This window comes from Festucalex cinctus, chromosome 2 (assembly GCF_051991245.1).
Source record: "Festucalex cinctus isolate MCC-2025b chromosome 2, RoL_Fcin_1.0, whole genome shotgun sequence".
Taxonomy (NCBI): Eukaryota; Metazoa; Chordata; class Actinopteri; order Syngnathiformes; family Syngnathidae; genus Festucalex; species Festucalex cinctus.
Window position 1 is genome coordinate 17,846,399 of NC_135412.1, and position 25,665 is coordinate 17,872,063.

A 25,665-nucleotide genomic window follows, 5' to 3' on the forward strand; every position below is an offset into this window, starting at 1 on the left:
ATCAATGCCGCGCAAGCTTCCTTGATGATTGACCACCTTTTGCACCATCCCGCTTTCCCCCTGCGCCCGCTCTCTCGTACAGCCGTTAGCAAGAGCCGCCCGGCCAGCATGGACCTTCTGCTCCTCCACAGTCGGCGCTCCCAGACGGACCTGAGGCCTTCGCAGGGACGCCAGCTTCCGCAGATCCCCACCAGCCCTCAGGGGTCCAGCCAAGGGGGCGAAGGGGACATCGGAGGAGATGGGGGAGGGGGCGAGGCCAGAGACCACACTTACACGGAGGTGGGCCTGCGAAATAATCCGACGCCGACGCACGGCCTGGACGACGGCCTGTATGAGAGCGTCAGTGTCCGGGAAGGGGACGCTGCCGGCCCCAAAGCTCCCGCGGCGCCGCCACCGGCATCCGCCAATGCTCTGACTTCGGTCAGGGCTGCCCAAAGCCCGCCTGCTCAGGCCAACGGAGCCCGCAATGGAAATGGAAATGTATGTACATAGCAAGGTTATTTTAGTTAACTGAAACTAATGAAAAAACTCAAATTTAAATAAAAAAAAAAACAATTTTGTTAACGAAATAAAATAAAAAACGAAAATGCTTTTTACAACAAAATCTAACTGAAACTATATTTTAAGTTTACAAAACTAACTAAAACTAATTATGATTATAGCAAAAATGTCCTTTGTGTCATGTACTGTAGGGTTGGATCCCAAAGCGCAGACACAAATAAGGTTTTAACTATTTATTCACATAACTTGACTAAACGAAAAACAACGAGAATGCATCGAGAATCACGAGACGCCAAGCCCCCTTGGGCTGCGGAGATGCACAGAGGAACAGTGAGTAATAATCCGGCAACATACACATTTCTCAGACAGCTTATATAGACAGTGAATCGATCTCATTGGTTGTGGCGAGACATGTGAGTACCAGTACTGACATGAAATTATCTGATTGGCTGTTGACCCAGTAACGCAGTAGATTCTTGACATCACATAACATCACATAGCATCAAACCAGCTAAAACCTGATGCTGGTTACATCAGTACAAAGCAGACACTTGACCTCACACCCAACAGGTCATGAACTCAACTCAAACTTAATCCTGACGTGACCCCTGACATGAGACAAGACCCAAACATTACTCCTGCATAACCCAAGTCATGACACTTTGTTTTAGTCTTTGGTAATTAATTTCATGCATGAGCCTTTGGGGATGATTTTGAATGTGATTTTAAGCAGATTTATTTTAATATTAACCACAATAAGTACATTTAAAAGTGTGTCACACATAAGTGACGGCATCTAGCAGCAGCCAATAGAAAAGCACCTTCAGATGACATCGCGCCTATCGTATTTTTTAAATACTTATTGCCCACAAGTAATACACATTAATAAATAAATAAATAAATAAATAAATAAATAAAACTAATACTAATACTAGCCCTGCGATTGGTTGGCAACCAGTCCAGGGTGTCCCCCGCCTACTGCCCAGAGCCAGCTGAGATAGGCGCCAGCAGCCCCCGCGACCCTTGTGAGGAATAAGCGGTCAAGAAAATGGATGGATGGATGGAATACTAATACTAATACTGAAACTAACTAGCAAAAACTAAACTAAAACTAAGCATTTATTAAATAACTAAAACTAATAAAACTAACAGAACCACCCTAAAAACTAATTTAAACTAACTATCTAAAAACAAAAAAAACAAAAAAAAAACCTCAAAGTGAAATAAAAACTAACTAAAATTAAAAATTAAAATAAAATAAAATAAAATAAAATAAAATAACCCTGGTACATACACACAGCTCCATGTCTGAAAACATTTTTAGCAATTTATTTGTAGTGATCTTAGCTGCATATAAAGTGCTGTACATAATGTCAAAATCAGACATATCAAAACAAACACATTTAAAACAATAAATTAATGACATAAAGACAGTAAGCCCAATAAATCAGTAAAACAAAGCCAAGTCTCATGCTGAATCGAAAACCAAAGAATGTTTTTTGAAGCAAGTTTTCTAAATGGACAATTAGTAGGAAAAATAAAATGCATTTGTGTAATCCAGTTGATATGTGACAAAGGCATTGTGAAAAAGAGGCTTTGCTTTAACCATCTGCCTAAGATTTAACAACAACAACAAAAAAGGATTTAACAATTTAACGACAGTGCCAATTTGCTTGGTCCAATTTAAAATGACTTCCCAATTTAAAACCCATGTTCGAAACAGACCGTCCACGCAGCAGTGAAAGGAAATATCAGGCTCGCTTATGATGGAACCCATTTGCAACAAATGCAAAGAAAACAGCAGCGGCCCCAAAATTGAACCCTGTGGAACACCATATGATATTGGGGCAGAGCGAGACTCAGAGCATCCAAGGCTAAGACAAAATGTCCTGCCTGCCAATTAGAATCTAAACCACTCTGCAGCGCTACTTAATTACTAATTAATTAATCAAAGCTTAATTAAAGCAGAAGCAGCCCTTTGTGTGTCTCCTCCATCTTGCGATGCACTTTTCCCACACAGGGGCTTGAAATCATTTGGCAGCTATTTTACACATTAATAGTAGCTGCCGTTTCCTTATTTGCCACTATAGATTTGCAGTTTGAACATCTTGCTTGTAGTGCAGATTCATTGGTAAAGAATTTGGTGATGGCAATGTGACGGCAATATCTATTATATTGGCAAGCATATTTATTTATTTGCCAGTTAACCACAAATGACTGATTTTGCAACATCTTACCGAGTCATTTAACATAGTTGTTGAACAAATACTATATATATATATTTTTTAATCTGAGACTTTGACGTTTTTAAAGTTTTCCCTTTTTTGCAGCTTTTGCTGGACCATAATGAACACTGTATGTGCTTGTATTTGTCTTATCTTCCCAGGGTGGCAGAGGGAATGGCACCATGAACGGAACAATGGCAGGGAAAAATAACGGGGCGAGCGGGGTTAACAGGTCCCCCCTGTCCCCGGTCAACTCGCTGGCCATCCAGGAACCTACTGCAGCCGAGTACGCTTCCATTCGTAAGTTCAGAAAGGTAAGCTACTTGTGTTCTTGTACTTTTTTTCACTGATTGTACGTTGTTGGCCTTTATGTAGCAGAATGTTCGATTTTGGGTTGGCAGGATTTCTAAGAAGCATTCCGTGTGCACTCTAAAAATAGTTGGGTAAAAAAAATAACCCAAATTGGGTCAAAAATGGACCGACGCAACTTTTTGAGTAATGAATTCGTTTGACTCAATTTTTGGGGCAAATTGAATACCTCATATACCGCCCATTGATTGGATGCGAGTCTCCAGTGCCTTTCACAGATGTTTAATGCACAGAAAAACACCGTACAACTTAAAAAAAAAAAAAAAAAAAAAATAGACATTCAAAAACAAACATTTAATACAAACAGCATTGCGTAGCATCTAATCTAACGATAGATAATTCAAATGCTACTGACCACTTTGGCCTGCTCTCAATCAACGGCAGTCTTCTTCAACAACCAATCATCACAGTCATGAATTGTTTAACAGCTTCTTAAACCAACTTTGCCCATTTGCTCATTTTTGCAATTGAAGAAGGATGACGAAGAGCAACCAGCTCAAAAGGAAAAAGCCGCGTCGTCTTTGCTTGTCTATGGCTGCGTAAAAATTACGGAACTGCTGTAAGACTACAACTTCCGGTTTTACATGTCAAAGTAAAAGCATTAGATTTCAAATGGAAATAAAGACGCCGGCAATTACAACCCAATTGAATTGGGTGAAAAATGAACCGACTCAACTTTTTGAATCATTTAATCCAAAACCTTGGGTCAAATTAAATGACCCAAAGCAATCCAATTTGTTGGCTTGTTTTGTGGATTATTCAATTGACCCAACTTTTGAGCTAAATTAAATAACCCAATTAATTTACGTAACTGGGTGGAAAATGAATCAGCCCAACTTTTTGAATGATTTAATCCAAAATGTCAAATTAAATTAATAACCCACAAAGCAACCCAATTTTTGGGTTGTTTTGTGGATTATTCATTTGCCACAACTTTCTTAATTAATTGAATAACCCCAAAAGTTGAGTTGGTCAACCCCCCTTTGGGTTATTTCTGACCCAACTGTTTTTAGAGTGTGGCGTTATTTAAATAATATTTGGTCTGCAAGTAAATAGCTCATTGCAAAAGATGAATGAGGCATCTGTTTCAATAAGTTCGGTGTTGACACCAAAAGTCAACTGTAACTTTAAATCGTTTCTATTTCTGTTCTCCTCAAATATTTGAATGAGAAGATAGATGTGTTGTTCAAGTCTTAAAAATACTCCCTTGGTCGGCACGAGAACCCCCAAAATACATGCATGTTTAATTTTGTGCTGTTTTTCTTGAGCTTTGTCCATTATTTCTTCACTGGCGATATCAAAGGTTGACAAGACAAACAGGAAGGAAAACAACGGCGCCGACAGCCAGTCAGACCAATCGAGCGTGAGCGACTCGCCCTCGGCTGCTGCTCCGCAACTTCATCGCAGTCAGGAGTTTCCACGCAAAGCCCTGGAGCCCTTTCACCTGCACTCTTTCCCAAAGGTAATACATAAAAAAACAACAACAAAAAAACGCTACAGTATGCAGCAGTCAGCTGCAGTCCAAACCCAGTGGGAGACAGCTGATAAACCACTAGAGGGCACTGTCCACAAAGTAACCGCACCGTTTAGCCTTGAGAAAATACATAGATAGATAGATAGATAGATAGATAGATAGATAGATAGATAGATAGATAGATAGATAGATAGATAGATAGATAGATAGATAGATAGATAGATAGATAGATAGATAGATAGATAGAAGTTGCAATGACATAATGGCTTATTTACAGTGAATAAATGTTATTTGGTGACTGACATGACCTTTTGCATTTTTCGGGTACTTCTGAGAAGAACAATGACCGGTTGGCCGTCGTTGAGGCTTCTCTGTGCTTTGTCTGACACATTTTGTCGTTCTATTCTTTATATGTTCGGTTGTGTATGTGCTTGAGTTAGAAAGACTTTGTTAGCTTGTGTTTTTTGTACTTTTGATGAGCATTGTTAAACCACTAAATGGGAGTGTGCATATTTCTGCATTTGTGAGTGCAGATGTGGGTCCTCTGCTCCTTTTGCTTTGTGCTGCAGTACCATATTACTGGCTTGGGAAGAGTGGAAAGATGCATTATGTAAGAACTTGGTGGGCTGCCAAGCCGCCTCTATGTGGTTGTGTGCGCAGGCACGCGTGCACGTGTGTGCGTGCGTGTGTGTGTTGTGTACTCCCGTTGAGTCGATCAGCAAGTCTGCCTAGAAATGGCAAACAGGTAGCCGATAAATAATGCTCACATCTTGAAGCCATTTTATTCGGTCTCCGATTACATATTGCCTCACGCTGGAGGAGTGAATACAGTTTTGATAATGTGCAGATGTTACACAACTTTGTAATTGTTTTCTAATCGCGTGCGACTGCCTGCAGTTACAAGTTGGAAGTACAATACAGTACAGATGATACAGTTTGAGCATGAAAGGCCAAGTTGCTTGTAATTAAATATGCATGACATTGTGTTTTGTTTTGTTTTTTTTAAACATATTTTTTTTGTATGGCAAATTATTTTCTACTAAGTTTTTCCACAATATGCAGTACAGTACCTCGGGGGTTCCTGTCTCTCTGTATGCTAATGTGAGTGGAGCATTTTTGAAGTGCTGATTTGCATGAAACTTGTGGGCAAGGTTGCTTTCTGAACAAGCATCAACAAGTTGAATCTGAAGCAGCATGCATACAAATTAAAGTTGGTGAGGAATCATAGCATCTATTTTTTTTATTTTTTTTTAGTATGTTCAGTTAAAAAAACAAAGTGAACTGAATTGTCAGCTTTTAAAGTATGAAGGACTGTTTTTAAGGTGTGCTTGTGAGTATGGATGGTTGTTTGTCTCTGTGTGCCCTGCGATTGGCTGGCAACCAGTCCAGGATGTACCTGCTGCCCAAAGCCAGCTAAGATAGGCTCCAGCACCCCCCGTGACCCTTGTGAGGAATAAGCGGTCAAGGAAATGGATGGATGGTTGGATGATTGTGCAATTTGCGATTAATCGTGAGTTAGCTATTGAAATCGTGCGATTAATTCCGATTAAGAATTGTAATCAACTGATAGCCCTAATGTATGTATGTATGTATGTATGTATATGTGTGTGTGCATGTATGTATATGCAGTATGACATGGGCATGACATCAGTTTTAAGTTGCATTAAAAGCGGCATGAAAAAGCATCACATTTGATTTGTATAAATCATGATGCACAAACTGCTAATTTTGTACTTGCATTTTATTTGGTCATAGTAGAGTAATGATGTGTTTTCTTTTCTATGTGTTTTAATAAAATGCAACATTATAGAGTGCTAGTATTAAAAAAAAAAAAAAAAGTACTAATGCCCGTAGTATCTCGCCACTTTGGTGTAATTTGAGAAATCACGAAAGGAAGTGTTGCGCAATAGTTGCCCGAGCTGATGATTTGTTTTGTGCGTGTCAGGAGCCAGTGTTCATGGGCAACGGTGAGCAGTACATCTGGAAGCCACCAGAGGATGACGATATCATCACTTTGCATCCGCCCCCTCACCGCATGGAGAACGGACAGGGACACCCGTCGCCCCCGACTGCCAAGGAGGTAGGGGAAGGTGCATGCAGACAGACAGACAGACAGGCAGAAAGACGGATGTGTGATTTGTGACTACTATGTTTATAAATGGGGGCGCCCCTTTGATTGGGCATGCCGTCATAACACGGCTGCCCTGTGACCTTCCTGTCATACTCGGCTTGCAGCCAGAGGTTAGGTTACATGCGGCCCAACCCCCCCTTGCATGAACCCTGGCCGCAATCCCCTGGCACCCCCCCTCCACCGCCAAGCTACGTCTCCAACAGACAGCTCACCAGATGGATCCAACAAAAGCATCGCTCGTTCTCAAAAAGTAATCTCCGCTTCTCATCCATGGAGATATTTTTTCTTCTTCTTTTTTTTCACTCACGCATCAGGCCTTTCGCAGGCTGAATGGGATGAGCCCCGGCTGGGGACGGCCCCTGCCAACGGACCTATTCTTCCTAATTATATGGAGGAGATGTCTGGTGGTGAGAGGAGGAAGTCTGCGCTGTCCAATCGGGTCTCAATGACACATTTCCGACCACATCTGCTTCCACATGCAGCGGCTCCTCCCCCGTTAATCCGCTCGCAATCCGCTCGCTCTTTTCCTCTGCATGCGCGAGTGCCGTACGCTGAGTAGGACAAGCAGTTGGGCAGCCATTATGACATACATGGCAACTTTTAGTGTGTTTCAACAAGTGCTCTAATAGTTTGGGAACTTTCATTATAGTTGGTTTTGTTTTGTTTAGGGCTATCGGTTGTAATTTCCTCAATCGATTCGATTTTTGATTTACAAGAGTTCAGTTTAATTCGATTTCGATTTTTCATTCATTCGATGTTGATTAATTATGGAACATCCATTCTTCTTATCCCAGCCATTTTCACTGAACCAACCACATTCGCTGCCGGCTGTTTTACTGGATTTTGACTGATTTTGCATGGTCCACAGAATATTCTGTTCCATTGCTATAAAAACATGGAACCTACCAAAAGAAAGATTATATTCTTTCATCAGGAGAAAAAAATATATATTTGTATCTGTTTCCGTTTTTCAGCAATTAGCATTCGATTAAAGATAAATTTCATCATTATTCACAAACCTGTTGAAAACACGGGAAAAAAAGAGCTTGTTGCAACATGGTCCTGGCTGATCTCTTATACTCTGCTGCCACCTGCTGGCTGTTTTTTGTAATAACTACCATTGCTTTAAGCGACTTCTTCATGTCAGAAGCTGTATCAAATTCCAAATAAAATTTTGCGGAGGCAGTAACTGGTTAAATGATTTACTTTATTAATGAAAGTTACACGTGTTATAATCACTTACGTCTTACACAAACATTGACATCAGCAAGGATGAGATGAACATATTTTCATAATTCTAATTCAATCACTGAAAATATAAATTTAAATTAAAACAATTCTGAATTGTCTTAAAGGGATACTTATTTAGCCATTTTTGGCACTCAAACGTTAATATTTTGTCTATAATATATTCAATATTTTCATATACAATTTAGTACCTTTAAAAACACATTTTGCAACTTGCTGTCAACTGAAAAGAACATCACAATGTGCTCAGGACTCAGATAACCAATCACAGCTGAGCTTGTGAATGTCACATGACCAACCCTAGAAAACAGGTGAGCTGTGATTGGTCGTTAGCTGAGCACTGAGCACATGTGATGTCATTTTCAGTCAACAACAGGTGGCAAAATTCATTTTATTTTTTTTAAGTATTAATTGTACGAGAGAAATAATGAAAGTATCAAATGAATTATAGACAAAATATTAACTTTTTATTGCTATAATGGGCTCAATAAGTGAAGTATCGCTTTCGAGTGCAATAAGTCAGGTCTTTCATAAATGTAAGAAAATACTTTTAAAGTCATGTGAACAGTAATTTCAAGAAAGCAGTAAGGTACAAAAACAATTGGCCTTTAAAGGGGCACAATGCAAGATTCAGAGTTTTTGCACATTTGCGACCCCTCTGGCAAAACGTGGAATGGACCCCAGAGACGTGCACACGGCCAGGAGCGTGCGTGACTTTTCGGGCACGAGCAAACCTCCAAGTTAATCGAACAAACGTAAACACGGAGCACAACGCCTTTTTCATAGGCTTAATAACGTCTACAGAGGTAAGAAACGTATTAATCTTCAAGTTACTTTGTATGTGAAAGTCATTTTGAGTGACAAAAGCTTATGTAATTACAACCTTCCAAACGTAAATAGTGCGTCCCGTGAATCCGATGACATTGAGGATAGCAGTGCGTTGCTAATATCATATATGCCCAAGTGCCGAGACATTAGTTAGCGACCGTGTGTTAGTTTTATTCTGCACTGCCAATCATAAATAGACCCTATCGTATTTTCATTACAAAATCTTACCTTTTTAGCGAAAAGTCAGCAAGCTGTGGGTCCCGTTTCATCCCCAGGATAGTTCTTAGTTCTCTCCAGCTGAAAAACGGTGCTCCTATATTTATCCGCGTCCTTCCGTGATGTTGGTCTGAAAGTTTTTTTACTTCTCTTTGTCTTCTGTGGAGTCTCCATAAGGGATTGAGACGTATCGGGTGCATGTCTCTTTAAATCCAGTTTGAATTAGCTGTCCTGTCCGTGAAGTTGCGTGAACAATCGCGAGAGCTAACAGGGACAATAGCGTGCACGCGCATGACGTCATGCTCAGAGCCACAGTTAAAGATTCCGGCCCGAACGCTCCAACATTTTTTCCTTTTACAGAAAAATAGGTGCAACAGTCATTGTGCCACAGTCGTGCCTCCTGTCCATTATACAAGCCTTAAAACATGTGCGGGTGAAAAATATGGTTATTTTAACACTCAAAGTTCAGTCTAATCTTGCATCGTGCACCTTTAAAGATGCTCTTGCTTTCCATACACTTGCTACCTGTAGCGTCATGTTTCAGGATGAGTGTGACCGCCATGCCAAACACGCAAGCCACAAGCACGGCTGTCGCCAAGCTGCGACATCATCTGGTGGCCCTTTTTTAATTGGCTGCTGCCAGATGAGGTCGCTTCTAGGCAACACACACTAAAAGACCAAAACTCTCAGGCGATTGTTTGCCCTTCATTCTTCCAGCTAGCTGATGTGCTGAAGTACCCAAATAAATTAGAGGTGGGCGGATCGATCCAAATATCAATATTATCGATATCGGATCGATACTGGCACCTAAAATATCGATCTCGTAGTTCAGTTTCAGTGTGGCTCTCTTTGGTTTTTATGCATTGCTGCGGTGTGGTCAAAGATAATGGGCATATCACAGTAGTGATTCGATCGTCAGATGACTTAGTATCTCATCTTTGTAGTAGATTGCATGAACACATACAGTATCGTACTTGAAAAATATTTTTTGGGTATGTTGTTTTTTGCTTTATATTTGTTGTTACATGATAATCTTTAACATCTTGTTTATTTATATTGAAAAAGAAGTGAGAAGGCAGCATTTTTAGATATTTTTTATATTTGTAATTTCTGAACAGTATATGATAAAGTATTTGTTTAAATTTCTCTTCATATGATCACTTTGCGCACTTTAAGAACGTTAAAAAATTCTGTAATGGTTGGAATGTTTCTGGGGGGGAAACGTTGATAAAATATTGTCTATTTAATCAATTAACTTTGTCCTAATTTTGTCTTTAAAAAAAAAAAAAAAAAAAAAGAAACAACACAAAAACACTTAAAGGTTGAAATTTGATTGTGAATAAGCAATTCAATAATACAGCCACTTTAATTTTTTATTTTATTTTTTATTTTTTTTTAAGTTACCGTTTATACTATAATTTTCAAAAAGTATCGATATACAGGACTGTCTCAGAAAACTAGAATATTTTGATAGTCCATTATTTTCTGTAATGCAATTAAATAAGCAAAAACGCCATACATTTTGGGTTCATTACAAATCAACTGAAATATTGCAAGCCTTTTATTAATTTTAATATTGCTGATTATGGCTTATAGCTTAAGAAAGCTCAAGTACCCTATCTCAAAATAGAATATTTCCTCAGACCAAGTAAAAAAAAAAAAAAAGCTATAATCAGCAATATTAAAACAATAAAAGGCTTGCAATATTTTAGTTGATTTGTAATGAATCCAGAATGTATGGCATTTTTGCTTATTTAATTGCATTACAGAAAATAAAGGACTTTATCACAATACTCTAATTTTCTGAGACAGTCCTGTAGATATTGGTATCGGCGAAACTGGCCCTGTATTTACTTTGTATCGGATCGATATCAAAATTTGCAGTATCGCACACCACTAAAATAAATACAATGGACATTTGTGCTATAATTATAGCTAGTTATTGTTAAAAAAAATTTTTTTTAATGTAAAATGTAGTTTCAGTTATTTTTCATTTTATTTTTTTTAAAGCATTTTCATTTTTTTGTTAACAAAATGTTTTTACTACAGTATTTTAGTATTATTTCATTCGTTTTCGTTACTAGCTTTCGTTTCAGCATTAGGTGTTTCTGTCTCTGTAAAACTCTTTAAGTCTAAAGTCGAGAGTCAGAATAGTCGTCGAATTGTACAAGCACATAACGGCAGTCGACTGCTGCTTCCAGAGCGGCCGGCCTTGACTGCATGTTTTGTTATCTCTATTTTGCTGTCTGTCATCATTGCTTTCTCTGACTTGTTCATTGCCACGTTCTTCCGTTTGCAGTTTGTAGCTGCCCGTAGAATTTGTGTCTTGTGTAGGGGAGACAAAACAGAAAAGAACACGGGCAGAGGGGAGGGGGAAAAGACAAAATACAATGCGCTGGCTTCCTCAACAGCTGCAGCCCAGTTCTGAAATCCCCACCGTCTTGTGACTTCCTTCCTGTTCTGCGCGATGTTGCAAACTGCGTATGCACAAACAGCAAGATATGCATGCTTGCACCGGTTGTGTAAACGCTTACAGCGTACACCTTAGTCTTTGTTTATCCAAAAAGGTCACACAAGAGATTTGTAGGGGTGGGGTGCATGTCCCTTTTCAGAGAAGAAGGGAGGGACAAGAATACAGCGGTGCCTTGAGATACTACTGACCCAATTCAACTCACTTCACAATAAGCAGAAGTTTGACAAATAACTAAATAGATAACAAGTCATTAAAAACAAAAGGAGTCAATATGTTTACTGCTATTGTGTTTTTAAAACGACTTAGCTAGCTAGCTAGCTAGTTATCAGCTAGCTACTAGCTGTGCCTAGGATTGCCAACTGAATTTTGGGCTAAATTGTTATGTCCCGTACGGGACCTAAAAAAAAACGTAAAATAATTCGCAATTCTTACACGAAATGCAGAAAATGGCATCTTTGCCATTTTTGGACCACGGCTGCTCCCATAGGTAGACAAGTGACAAGGAAGTTGCTCGTAGCCAATAAAATGAGTTGATGGGTGTTATGTGGAGATCTTGCAAGGTAAGAGAGGCAACTAGAGAGAGAGTGAAAGAGGCACTTCCTGGTTTCGTCACAGCTTCATGTCGCCTACACTCTAAACGCCGATCTTAATACATCAGCTGCGGACGTATCAGCGGAAGCAATACAAGATGTACTATTTATGAACAAATACTGCGAGAATTTAGCTTGCTGGCAAGTTTCGCAATCAGCGCTTAACACAGCAACCCACACTCTACAGGTCCTAGATCAGCTAAAACGGCAATGTCACGAAGCACGGCACCTGTCAGCTAATTACAGGCATCAGGCATCGTCACGTGCATTTGTTGTAGCGGCTTATACTGTGTAAGTGGCTAGATAATAATAATAATAATAATAATAATAATAATAATAATAATAATAATAATAATAATAATAATGTATAGTGTTGTCCGGTCGGTTAGGAAGAGAGAATGGATAAACCTGGAAGATAGAAAAGTATCCATGGAAAAAGTACATTTGGTTCTTTTGCATTTCTTTTTTTTTTTTTTTTTAAACCTGTTTTTTTTTTAGGTAAAGAGCTTCTTTGAGGTTTTGTATGAGGTTACATAATGATGGCCTGCAGTAAGGATTAAAGGGAATGTACAAACTTTGTGCATTTCGAATCTAATCGGAATATACACTGATTTCACACATCATGCTCAAACCACCATGGCACCGTGCCGTGCACCTGTCCCTTATTTCGGGATGAGAAAGTTGGCAACCCTAGCTGTGCCTCACGGGTGGCAGTTTAGCTTAATGCTAACACATATGGAAAACATGCTAGTGCGTAGCTCTAGACTCGGAGGACAATATAATTGAGTGCTATTTATCCAATTAAAAAACAACACAAGCGCAATGGGGTTCAAGATACTTGTGTGGCTTCTTCCGCTGAGAATTTGGTTAGAATGTGCTAAGCAGGTGTCCGCGCCACTAAAGTCGAGCTGCTGGTTTTGGGTGTGATCATGGAAGGTAAACACAGACACCTCCCGCAGTCCTTTGCTCTCGTGCTACCTTGCTTGCAGGAATTTTGACACAAAAATGCCACAAGTCACAGTTGTAGTTAACCAAATCCCCCACACGTCACGCAGGTTTCACTACAAGTCTATAAAGTACGAGACACATAAACACCACATGTGTACTGTATTGCTTTAATTGTGATTTAAATTTGGCATCTCACAATCATTAAAAACATTATTAATCGAATCGCTAATATTAGCATTCAATGTAAAATCCCATTGACAGGTGAGTAGACAATTAGCATCGTGTTCCAGAGTGATTATCCTTCAGATAATGAACATTCACACACAAACATTATAGGAACACATACAGGCAGGAAATATAATAAAACTCAAAAGCATATATTCTTCCTATTTCGTGGAAAGAAAAAAAAAATACTTGGTTGTAATTAATTTTCTGGTTGTTCTTTCAAGCTATACAATTAGTAGTCTTGAGGTTTCATTTTTATTTATTTATTTATTTATTTATTTATTTATAAATTTATTGCTGGCAATTTCAGCTGAAGCAAGTTAAGATTTTTTTGTCAACATATTTTAAAAAGAAGACAAGATGAACTCCATAGCACTGTGAGGTTTGATAGTTTCGAAATTAATCAGTAATCATTTGTCAATTCTATATCAATCAAAAATAATCACAATTATGTTTTTCCTTAATCACTTGGCCCTAATGTACAGTATGCATGCATACACACCTCCAAAATATGGAAGCCCAAAAGTGTCAAAATTGAATAAATAAAAAGGCCATTTTGACATTTCTATCCTTTTGATAAATAACAGACAATTCTGTAATATGGCCATCAAATTGTAAAATGTATGTAAATGTAAAAAACTGACTTTGTAAAAAAAAATAAAAATTCTTATCTCATAAAACGTTGAAAAATAAATTAAATGTCATTATTTTAGAAAAGTATGACCTTGTTAATCATTATGAAATATTTAATCAAAATAAAATATTTGTTACATATTAAAGAATAGTATAACACTTTCATAATAATACTAACACCTCATTTTACAATTTAATGGCTGTATTACATAATTGTCTGTTATTTATCAAAAGGATAGTTATTTCAAAATGGCCTTTTATTTATTGAATTTTGACGCTTTTGGGCTTCCATACCAATCACAATGCCTGGTTCGAGGCAAATGAAATGCGATCGAAGTCCATTAGCAAACACTGAGAAGGTTTTTTGTTTTTTTTTCTGTCAGCGGGTTGGCTGGCGTCCAGATCTTTCACACCGTAGCTCGCTGTTGTGTTGCCAAAGTACTTGTGAAACTTTAACAGGTCTAACCACTGTGAAGCTAACGCCGCTGACTCTCCGCCTAGACCTTGACGGAGCGATAACACAGTTTACTCTGTCTTATCATAGCCTGTCAAAATAGGTCAGGTTACATACAGCACAGCGCAAACACAGTGCCACTCTTTCGCCCCGGCCCACATTATCAGGCTCGCACCTCAAATTAGCACGCTTCAAAGTTGTCTCCCGTGTTTGCACATTGTATTTTCTTGGCTGAAATACTTTAGGCTGGCAGTAGTACACTACATTTTGACTCAAGTATTGTTTTGGATAAAGTGTACATTTTTTACCTTTTACTCGTGTATTTTTCTTCAGAAGAAGAACCTTCACAACTCAATTAAAAACAATCTTGGCAAAGAAGTAAAAATTCATGACTGAAATGATGTGGTTGCACAAGTGTGCACACCCTTTTATAACTGTGATGTGGTTGTGTTCAGAACTTATCAATCACATTTCAATTAAAACACACCTGTCCCCATTTAAAGTACATCGGGTTGAACCATGCGCGTGTGATCTCAGGGAACATGTTTTTTTTTTTTTTTTTTTTTTTTTTTTTTTTTGGCTGTCCGAGAATTAAGTGTAATTAAGTGTGCATCCACTACAGTAAGTGGCAGTGGGGCGCTCATTGTCAGAGAATGTTCAAGGAGAGAGATGTACTCCTATATTTTAGAACTAAGATTTTTTTTTGGGGGGGCAAAATATTCTCTTTGTCTTTCTTGGATGCTCTGGTGTTTTTTTTCCCCATCCATCTATCTTCTGAACCACTTGCTCCTCACAAGGGGCACGGGGGTGCTGGAGCCTATCCCAGTTGGCTATGGGCAATAGGCGGGGTACAACCTGAACTTGTTGCCAGCCAATCGCAGAGCACACAGAGACGAACAACCATCCAGACACACAAGTACACCGAGGGACAATTCGGAGCGCCCAATTAACCTGCCATGCATGTCTTTGGAATGTGGGAGGAGACCGGAGTACCCGGAGAAGACCCACGCGGGCACGGGGAGAACATGCAAACTCCACCCAGGAAGGCCGGAGCATGGACTTGAACCCGAGTCCTCAATACTGGGAGGTGGATGTGCTAGTGTTTTGTTGTTGTTGTTTTTTTTTTACATAAAAATATATGTATACATACATATATGTATATACATATATGTATATATATATATATATATATATATATATATATATATATATATATATATATATATATATATATATATATATATATATGTATATATATATATATATGTATAAAAATAATGAAAATGCCTCAACATACAATTTAAGGCACATTCCCTTCCTTTAAACATGGAAAGTGAATTACAATTAACTTACTTACCAGCCGGTGTTCCTTGAGACACTGGCAGTCAGACACTTGTTGGTCATGCTACCAGGTAGCCGCTAGCCACTTACGTCGGAGACTTCTGCCGTATCATACAATGGCGCCGTAATTAATTAGCGGTTTCTTAGCATCCTAAATTAGCGATTGAACATGAGTTCAATTACCCACCTCTGACTCTCATTTTTTTTGTGTTGTTAGATTGCAGACACCTACTCCATTGTGTGCAAAACCCAGAAGAAAAAGACCCCCATGGAAAACAACGGCGCCAAGACCCTTCCGCGCTCCTTCGGCGGGGAAAGAGGGAAGGGCCGGGGCCGAGGGGTCCAGGCCCAGGCTCGTTCCCAGGAGGAGCCCTGTTACGAGGCGACGGGTGAGCGGGCCTGGCCCCCGAGCGTGGCGACGGAGTCCGACGCCGCGTACGCCACCATTGACAGCCACCGTAAGCGTGAGCAGGCCGGCAATAGCGCGGCTGGCGGCGCCGCCACCCTCAAGAGGAAGAAGCAACAGGTGCCGCCAGCCGCACCTCAGGGCTCCGCGTCCAACCCCCTGCCCGTTCGAGGCCTGCCCGGGGGTGATAACTTCTATGAGACCATCAGCGACGTGAAAGGAGGCAGCAGCTCCAGCACCACCACCATCTTCACATTTAACGACGGCATGGAGATGTACGTCACTGGCCTGTAGCTGGCAGAAACGGCACAGAAAGATCCCCACAGGGACAGGTCCTGCCCACCCGCCGTAAAGGTTGCTGTACATACTTCGAGGTACTAATCCAAACAAACGAAATGACGATCAAATTTGTGTTGACATCAGGTACAAAACAGGGTTTAATCCAGGTTCAGAATTTCCGTCATTGGTCTGCGGTTCGGAAACCGGCCTTGACCCTAAACGGACCAAAATGTTTTATCGACAAGAGAAGAAAAGAAAAAGACGACTGGAATATTCATCCTCAAACATACAGTACTGTTTCAGTGACTTTACTCATGTTTACGGCCATCATTTTCCATCATATCTTTATTTTTGTACGAACAGTGTTTATTTGACGTGTGGCGTAACTCACAATTCAAGCACATTTGAAAATATGTATAGAACATGTAAATGCATGATTTGTGCAAACCACAGTGAGCAGTAGCGACAATGCGGGCTATATTAGGAAAAGGAGGCCACAGTGCAAGCCGTTACAAACACACACACTTATGTAATATAAGCAGATGGATGTCACCAAGATTTTTGGAGCTCAGCTCAACCTAAGCAAACATCTGAAACAGGTTCCCTGTGCACACTGACCTGTTGCCTGGCAGGGGAGACTTTTGTACAAACAAAGGTCGGACGGTCATGTGGAGGCCTGCTCAAGCTCAAATGTAAGCCAAATCTAGTTAAGGCGTCCATTTCTCTAAACAACATCAATGTGCCCGAAACTTATTGGCAGTTATCAAAAGCGGCCCTTTTGGTGTATCTCTTCTGTGTTTGGTTTGGTCCTCAATGTAATCCTCAAGGTAATTATGACATCAGTTAACAATTCACGCTCAGATTTGACAAACATTCATCTGTAGCCACAGGGTGATGACACACCTCTCTCGCACTCTCTCTCTCTCTCTCTCTCTCTCTCTCTCTCTCTCTCTCTCTCTCTCTCTCTCTCTCTCTCTCTCTCTCTCTCTCTCTCTCACTCTCTCCCCACACACACACATTCATGCAAGCATTCTTGGCAGCGTAAAGCGATCAGGTGCAGGGTTGCCAGATTGTTGAGTAAGAGTTCGGGTGACAGATTTCACAATACAACCGTTTCCATATTTGTGTAAAACAGTGGTTCTTAACATTGTTGGTGGTACTCAACCCCACCAGTTTCCTATCTGCATTCGCCAAACCCGTTTTCATTGTTTCTTTTTTCTTTCAAATTCAAGACATTAGGGTTTACTTGTGAACAAAACAAATAGGGAGAGTAACCTTTTCATCGAATCTGGCTGAGGGAAGTGTCATTTAGTTTTGCTAGGTAACTAGTTGTGCTGGATTAAAATTGCTCAACTTGGCACTGCAAATCATGCAGTTAGGATGCTGGCTCCAAACACTCAACTCTTTCCATGTTTATAGAGCACTTTAAAACAACCACTGCTTTTTTTGTGAAGATGGAGCCCAGGGGCAGGAGATACAGTTAAAACAGTAGAGGCCCCAGAATTGAACCCTGTGGAACACCATATGTTATGTTTATACATGTCAATTAATACTGCACATATTCGTCCGGCCATTTTTTTTTTTTTTTTTTTTTGCTCAACGTTGTACGAAGGGATTAAAAAGAAATCACAACAGCCACAAGTCGACCACTGAGCGCATCAAATTCCCTGATGACCAATCACAAATCATTTAGTCAGGTGTATCTTGACCTCTCCCGAACTCCTGGTGTTCCTTCAAACGCAGGAGAACCACTCGAGTAAAATAATGATTTCTTCTCAAATACTTCATCAAATAACTGACTTGTTTTTCTTTGAAATGTGATTTTATCACCATTGTACTATTGCACTCAGCAGCTGCGCAAAAGGCCGTCCACATTTCTTATCGTAAATGTCCCGGTTTGCTCTCTGGCTGCGAGTCAAAAGTTGCGCTCTCGAGTTTTTTTGAGGCGTAAATTTGTTGGTTGGAAGAGTAGAAGAAAGCTTTGCACTCCAAAGAAAACAAGCGAGGAGTGTCCTCTGGACGTTTGGCCCTCGCCCTCTCCTCAGCCTGCGTTCCGCCCCCCGCATCCTTCTTTGTCAACAATGTCGTTTTCATGTAGCTTTGGGGAAGGTGAACACGAGAAAGGAAGGACAAAAGAAAACCTTAATAGATGGGCATGAGGTTATGAGGCAAGAGTGTTGACGGATCTCGCGGAATGATCTCACTGTGAGAGAGCCATGCAAATGTTTGGAAGGTCAGTAGCATACGTTTGGAGTGTTACTGTGTGAGAACGCGCGTATAGAAGCAAATGCACAAATGTATTTTATTGCACTGTTTGTTTTTTTTACTCTCCTTTTGGACAATGAATAGCTCACGCCACTGCCATGAAACGAGTCTGCTACGTGTCGGTGCAATTTATCCTGCTTGATCCAAAAAGTGCATGCGTTGATATATGGAGATGAAACAATTATTGTGGTACTTTATTAATCTCATGTTTGTTAGTCTTCTGTTGTAACTTTTTTGCCATGTAATGCACAGCAGAATTTTTCCCCCCCGTTCCAAAGCAGCAACCCGGAGGAGGGGAAGAACTGGAAAAGATTGATTGAAGCCACCGGGATTTGAAAGCCTCACTGTTTATATTCTGCGATGGGGGAGCAAGAAGGAGTGATAGAAGTGGGGGAGGGAGAAGAAGCACGAGCATGAAGCTGGATGTGGATCACCGCGAACAGACACGGATCTTCCTCCTCCTCTTCCTCACACACTCATACACACACATGGGTCGGCACACACTGCAACACTGAGCCATGTGCGTTTCCAGTTAAGGGGAGGAAGCACTTTTTTTTTTTTTTTTTTGCCCCAGCTGCATTCACTCCCCAATAATGGACAGAGCTCGCTTTGCCCCACTTCTTAACCTTTTTCCCTCGCCGTGCTGAGGAGGGGCTTTTAATGTCCACTTCTGAGAGGTCCGTTCTGACAACGATGCAGCATTTGCCCAACAACTGTCTGATATATGAAAAATGGCAAACAGCTGAGAAGCCTCTCAGCACAAGGTTGGCTGGCTCTCACTTGTAACCCCCCCCCGGGGCTGTCACTTTAGGCCCCATTTCCTTTATCTCGATACAAAGCACTGATATGATCTCTTTGATGGAACATTGTCGTACGCCGATGGAGACAGATGTTCGCTGCACAAAATACAGTACGGATATGTAAATGTGTAAAATACTCTGCTGCTGTTCCGATGTTGTCACAATGTAGAGTTTGCGGTATATTTGTTGGGAAGTGGGGTGGGGGGTTGGGGGGGGGGGGGGTCAACTGGTTATCACAGACACATTGTCATTTGTGAATGCAAAATTGTTTCCTGCTTTCCATGCACATACAGACGATGTTTGTTAATTGTCTTTGGATATAGTTATGGGCCAATACTGCTGTGACAGCTGTAGCCAATGTTGTATCTTCTCAAAGCACAGGGTTTTAGTTGGAAAAGAATATTAAACACATATGTATGTATATATATCTATGTATATGTATGTGAGTGTATATATGTATGCATATGTGTAGCTATGCACACATATATATGCACACACACAGATATATATTTACAAATACATATATTTACATATATATATAATATACACACAAATAAATATTATGGCAGTGAAGATATGCAAAAGATTGTAATGTTTTATATTATCCTTCATAAAATATTAAAGTGAGTTTTTACTTTTCTAATAAAGAGGCACATTATGATGTTTTTGTCTTTTGCCTATACAGTCCCTCCTTTGAACCAGCCAATGGGACAACATAGCAATGATCTCGCAATCGTGAGCTATTAACAAAGCACAAATAAAGCACACAGCCACATGCGGATGCTTTAAGTTGCTCTACAGGTGTTGAAATGTAAAATTGCAAGGCTGCAGGCTGACAAAAATGTATTCTTGAAATAACTGTTACGTTTTTACATGCTGTATGACTACTTGGGCTGCAACAAAAACAAAATTTGATTTATTTTCCAACTTCTGACTCCCGGTTCAAAACACGATTGAATTTTTGTTTATATTTGAATTAATCTAACCAATAAAATAATTTTATAATTATATCAATATATAATAGATTTACCCATCCATTTTCTGAACGGCTTAATATTTTAATTTATACCAATATTATATTCATAATAAATATAATTTAATATAGAAAATAAGTTGGGCAGAGTAGACTAGTTTCTTCCACACTAGTGTGGAATTTACAAGAATGGTGTCTTTGAACATTTCTGCTCCTCAGGTAAGATTATAAACTCTCATTGGTTTTTCATTGATGGCACATTCCCCAAAAAATAAAATCATTAAACATGCAACATTTGGCCGGGGGCGTGGCTTTGGTCAAAGACTGGTGGGGGATGAGTGACGTGAGCTACATTCAAAGCTGCAAACTCCTCATATATGCATTTCATTCAGTAAAAGATGGCTTTATCCCCTAAAAATAGGACTGAAATAATGAATATTTTTCATTCAGGGATGTCATATTTGCAGTAGCTATGTGATGATGATTGATCACACAATCATATATGAGGTTTTGTTTTATTGGTGTGCCAGTCCCCATGTGTCGGAATGTACTTTTTTTTTTTAATCCTCGATCCTAGTCAGTCTACTGATAACAGTGTCCAATAATAATTTAACCGATGATGTGCAACACGATTGACAGATAAACTTTAGCGCGATGATTTTGTTTCATTTTTCTGCTCCACCTCAGCCCGGCTAATATGTCGACATCGACAGACACCGGCCGGTAAAACGAGGAGACGCCCAACTCCCCCCTCTAAACCAATTAGATTACACACAGACGTGACTGACGCGTGCAAATGGGCCAATCATAGAGCGCCTTACTGTGGACGCGTGCCAGAGTGTAATGTTTATGTACTGCCACGACCAATGGGGTTGAAGCTCAGGGGGCGTGGCATTCTTTTGGAGGAAAGAGGCAAAACAATCTGTTTATCCTCCGGACCGGGCGGCTTTTTGGATGTCCCGGCTAGCCAAACGCTCCATGCAGAGTAGACTTTAGAAGGACGACACCAATAATAGCCAGTAAGTCGCGACAATCCCGATAAATGTATCTCACTCGAGAATTTTGCACTAAGATCTATAGAAAGCGGGTTTTCTTTCTTTAGTCTCCACTTGGACGCTCTTAAAATGGATTCGAGATCTATTTTGGACAAGCCGGTAGTTGGGACACGGCTCCCCGGCGCGGACTTCGGCTACCGGGGGAACCGTTCGGTGCTCCGCGACAGCCGGCTGGAGAAAAGCGGCGGCGGCGGAGGCGGCTCGCGGGCGGGGGCGACCACAAACGGGACCGTCCTCTTCAAATGTGTGCGAGACGGCCAGGCGACGAAGGATAACGCCTCCGTTGAAGCGAACGGACGACGATTGCACGACGGGGAAAAAGTAAGTTGTCGATATTTGAACCACTCTGTCAACTGAGTGGCTTTTTCTGGTGCTTTTTTTTTTTTTTTGCACAGGCCCATCGTAGTGCGCACTCGAGTGCCAAGTTTGACGCTTTACGCGCAGCTTTCCACCGTCCGACCTCGGCGCACATGCCATTACACGCTCCGAGTAGGCCTCAATCCAGTTTTGAAAGTGTTATTACCAATTCAGATCGAGCTCGCGTTTTTTTTGCAAAGTTCACCGGAAAGAGGGTACCAAAGTGGTGCCCCTCCCCCCTCCTCCATACTTCAGGGTGGAGCTTTGCAGAAGGCCTAAAAAACTCCAGTTGGCCTCTTGCACAAATGCACGCCGCAACACTGCTGTGCTGGACGTTGTTTGTTCCTTCGAGGAACTGCTTAAAGTTTTCAGTGCTCACTTTTACTGTTGCTTTGTATTCCATCACCCGGCCGGTTTGTATGTGCACGCGTTTTAAATGATGTCACATCACATTGGTCATGACGAGAGGTGGGTGTAGAGTAGCAAAAAACAAACAAACAAAAAAAAAGTACTCGAGTACTACAACTACGTGAGTAACTTATTTGTAATTCAAAAAATCAGAATAAACAACTTGACAAAAATGTAGGAACGTGCACTCTACTAAAAGAATATTTGATATTTTAAAATGTCATCTTTATAAGAAAGCAAATTAAGACAAATTCAACCACAAGCAATCCGAAACCACCCATTGGTTAGCACATCTGTCTCACAGTTGTGTAGCGAGCAGGTTCAAATCGTTAATTTGCATGTTCTCCCCGTGTCACCTGTTGGGTTTATTGATGATTCCACACTGTCCCTAGGCGTGAATGTGACTGTAATGATTGTAAATATGTGGCATGTTGATCGTTTAGACTGCTGTACATCCGCAACCCTAGTGTGGATAAAGTGAATGAATGAAATTGTTTTACTTAAATGAACTTTCTTTGTTTACACTGGTGACATAATAATACAATAGGGCTGAGATTACAAGCCACAACATATTTTCTCAAGGTTGAAGTGGAGTTTTTGTAGGCTGAAATGTGGACATTTAGGACCGTGTAAGACATACAGTAGCGCAGTATTAGTGCATTCACTAAAAGGCGTGAGCAATATGTGGGCTCAATGTAGCAGAGTACTAGTGGTGTTTATTATTGACGAAAATACTCAAGAGTAATCCAAACAAATGTACTTAAGTGTAGCACCTTACTGCTCACCTCTGTCCCGAAAAAAAAATAAAAATAAAAAAAATGACACCGTAGCCATGCACAGTACTGTACATGAAAATTCCAGTTAGTATTTCACTGTATAATTATTGTTCAATTTGATTTTTCCAACAACATAACTGAAATGAGCGAAGAAATGAGTAAAGTTTGACAGACACCACTGCCCCATCCTAAACATTCTGACATCTTCCTTTTAAAAGGATAACTACCATAAATAATCACTTTGCAATGAGAGCTTAGCTTCTTAAACCCGCGTCCCTCATACTCATACCTTCAATGTTAGCCCGATTTTAATCTCCTACTTTTCCAGACTGGCCTGGGCGAGCACAGAGACACTGGTTGCACTGCAAGCCTGAAGAGGACCAGTCCTACTCACTGCCCAGGCACAAATGGGCAAACGCCAAGCAGCTTCATGCACTTGGACATCAGGAATCAAGAGATCGGCTTCAGGACAGCATCAGGACAGAATGGACCACAGATGGAAAGACAACAGCTCACTTCTTCTCATATCCCTGTCCCCAGAAACAGGTAGGACATCACCAAAACACTTTTTGTTTGCTGTTGTGGGAGCATCCCATTCATGAATCACAACATGACTTTCGTTAATTTAATGAAAATCCTTATGAAATGATAAACTTATGTTGCCCAACATTGAGAAGTGAACTTTCGAGTCCACTTCATGTGGTAGTACCAGTTTGAACAAAAAAAGTGAGGTGATTGGTACTAATAACATTTTGCCTCTCATGAATAATGTGTGCATATTGGATCATCTTGTAGAAAAATAAAACATTCATTTTTTTCCATTGAATGATGCATTTGACTATTTGCTGCTTACACTATCCCACTGGCAAAAACAGGTAGTACCAGTTACTTTGCAGTACTATTCAGTGGACATGGTTTGCTGGGATTGCAGTTACTTGTTGTTATTGTTGACAGGTCGCACACAGGTGCTGCATCCTTCTTATTTTTCAGGATATTTGGCTAGGAATGTTCAAAATAAACATACATGCTAATGTTAGGTTAAGTGTTGTTACGTGTTAGCTTTGGATGCTACAGAATGATAGGCCACATTCTCCATTTCTCACTGTCTCCTCTCATAAAAAATCACCTAGAAGTGCGAGTTCTAAGTTATATGCGCTAGACGGCACAAATTTGGCCCAAGGGGACTCTCCCGTACATAGTCGTAACTAGAGCTGCCGCATAGCGGTATCGTTTTAGCTTTAAAACAAAACAAAACAAAAAACAACAAAAAACAACAAAAACAATATACGTCAACATGAAAAAGTCCCTCATCCTCCCTTTTTTCGTGGCTGTTTGTAAACTACCGCTAGGCGCTAAGTAAATGTGCACCACACCAGCTACGAGCTACAGCTTGGCTCGCTGGCTTGACTAAACACTGCAATGCGGATTTGATCCTGTAGGGAACTCGTCCTTGCCTCCATGGCAGCGAAAAGGATATACTCCTGACCAGTCTCATTATCACGAAACGAGGACAAGGAGCAGCTAAGCATGTGACACCGGGAAAAAGGAAAAGATTGAGAATCTATGCTAACGGCTAAACCAATGTGACTAGTAGGGGTGTTAAAAAAAATCGATTCGGCGATATATCGCGATACTACATCGCGCGATTCTCGAATCGATTCAATAATAGGCAAAATCTATTATTATTATTTTTTTATTTTTTATTTTTTTTTATTTTTTTTATTTTTTTAGGATTCACACCTTAAGCATGGAAGAATGTTATATGAACTGAACATTAAGCCTTAATATTTTATTTTAATGCTGTTTAAACATGAAACAGATTACAACCTCTATAAGACTGAAATTTCAGATAAATAAATAATACATTTTCATATAAATCTTACACTCTACAAGCTTACTGATTAGTATTTTCTAAATTTGAATGAAAAAAAATCGCAACAATCGACTTATAAATTCGTATCGGGATTAATCGGTATCGAATCGAATCGTGACCTGTGAATCGTGATACGAATCGAATCGTCAGGTACGAGGCAATTCACACCCCTAGTGACTAGAGTAGCAAAATAACAAAATAAGCACCAACATGGTACAGTGCATAAAAATCTGGCTGGAGCGTAGTCAGCTATGAACAGCAAATTAGCCTGTGAATTTGCATTTAAGTGTTGAAAGAAATTAATACAGCAACTACACATTAAACACACAAGTCTGAAAACCAGAAATGAATCATCACGTTACTCCATACATCAGGCAGGATAATGGATATATAAAAATATATTAGCATTTTCATTTCTTCTTAACATTTATACTATCAGCAATGTTATTTGCATTTGATTGCTGAGTTTTTATTTGAGTTTTGCGGTTTGCACAATAAATGTTCTCAAAATGATATTCTAACTTTGTATTCGTTTTTTTTTTTTTTTTTAATCAATTTAGCCTGCTAAGGGACCGTAAAACCCATTCTGCAATACTTCCATGATCATATTTACACGAAAATGTGTTCGTGATTGTAGGTTATATAGGGTCAGTGATCCAGAATTTTAGGCCCTATTTCCCAGCTCGCCACATGCCGAGATGAGAACTAAACACAGGAGAGCCTCGTTTACCTCAGTTGTTGTTCCAAGTGAACGTATCCATGGCTTTTTCTTTTTGTTGTTGTTTTGAGTTGAGTAGAACAGAGCCAGTGTTGTTCA

At 40.1% G+C, this 25,665-nt stretch overlaps 2 protein-coding genes across 5 annotated transcripts in view; both read left to right on the forward strand.

The window, feature by feature from the left end:
- The window catches only part of LOC144013992 (uncharacterized), a 56,896-nt gene extending 36,825 nt beyond the window's left edge, over nucleotides 1-20,071 (forward strand). For both annotated transcript variants that reach the window (XM_077513447.1, XM_077513448.1), the window contains exons 5-9: nucleotides 83-480; nucleotides 2,888-3,040; nucleotides 4,399-4,557; nucleotides 6,515-6,649; nucleotides 15,874-20,071. In XM_077513447.1, coding sequence (XP_077369573.1) covers nucleotides 83-480; nucleotides 2,888-3,040; nucleotides 4,399-4,557; nucleotides 6,515-6,649; nucleotides 15,874-16,356 — 1,328 coding nt within the window. In that variant the 3' untranslated portion in view covers nucleotides 16,357-20,071. The remainder of the gene's footprint in view (nucleotides 1-82; nucleotides 481-2,887; nucleotides 3,041-4,398; nucleotides 4,558-6,514; nucleotides 6,650-15,873) is intronic.
- A 1,219-nt stretch (nucleotides 20,072-21,290) lies between these two features.
- Nucleotides 21,291-25,665, forward strand: part of slc2a4rg (SLC2A4 regulator) — a 45,434-nt gene continuing 41,059 nt past the window's right edge. For 2 of the 3 annotated variants that reach the window (XM_077513449.1, XM_077513452.1), the window contains exons 1-2: nucleotides 21,298-21,755; nucleotides 23,304-23,521. In XM_077513449.1, the coding sequence (XP_077369575.1) occupies nucleotides 21,504-21,755; nucleotides 23,304-23,521 (470 nt within the window). In that variant the 5' untranslated portion in view covers nucleotides 21,298-21,503. Of the gene's footprint in view, nucleotides 21,756-23,303; nucleotides 23,522-25,665 lie in introns of all 3 variants that reach the window. The other variant, XM_077513450.1, reaches the window with a different exon arrangement.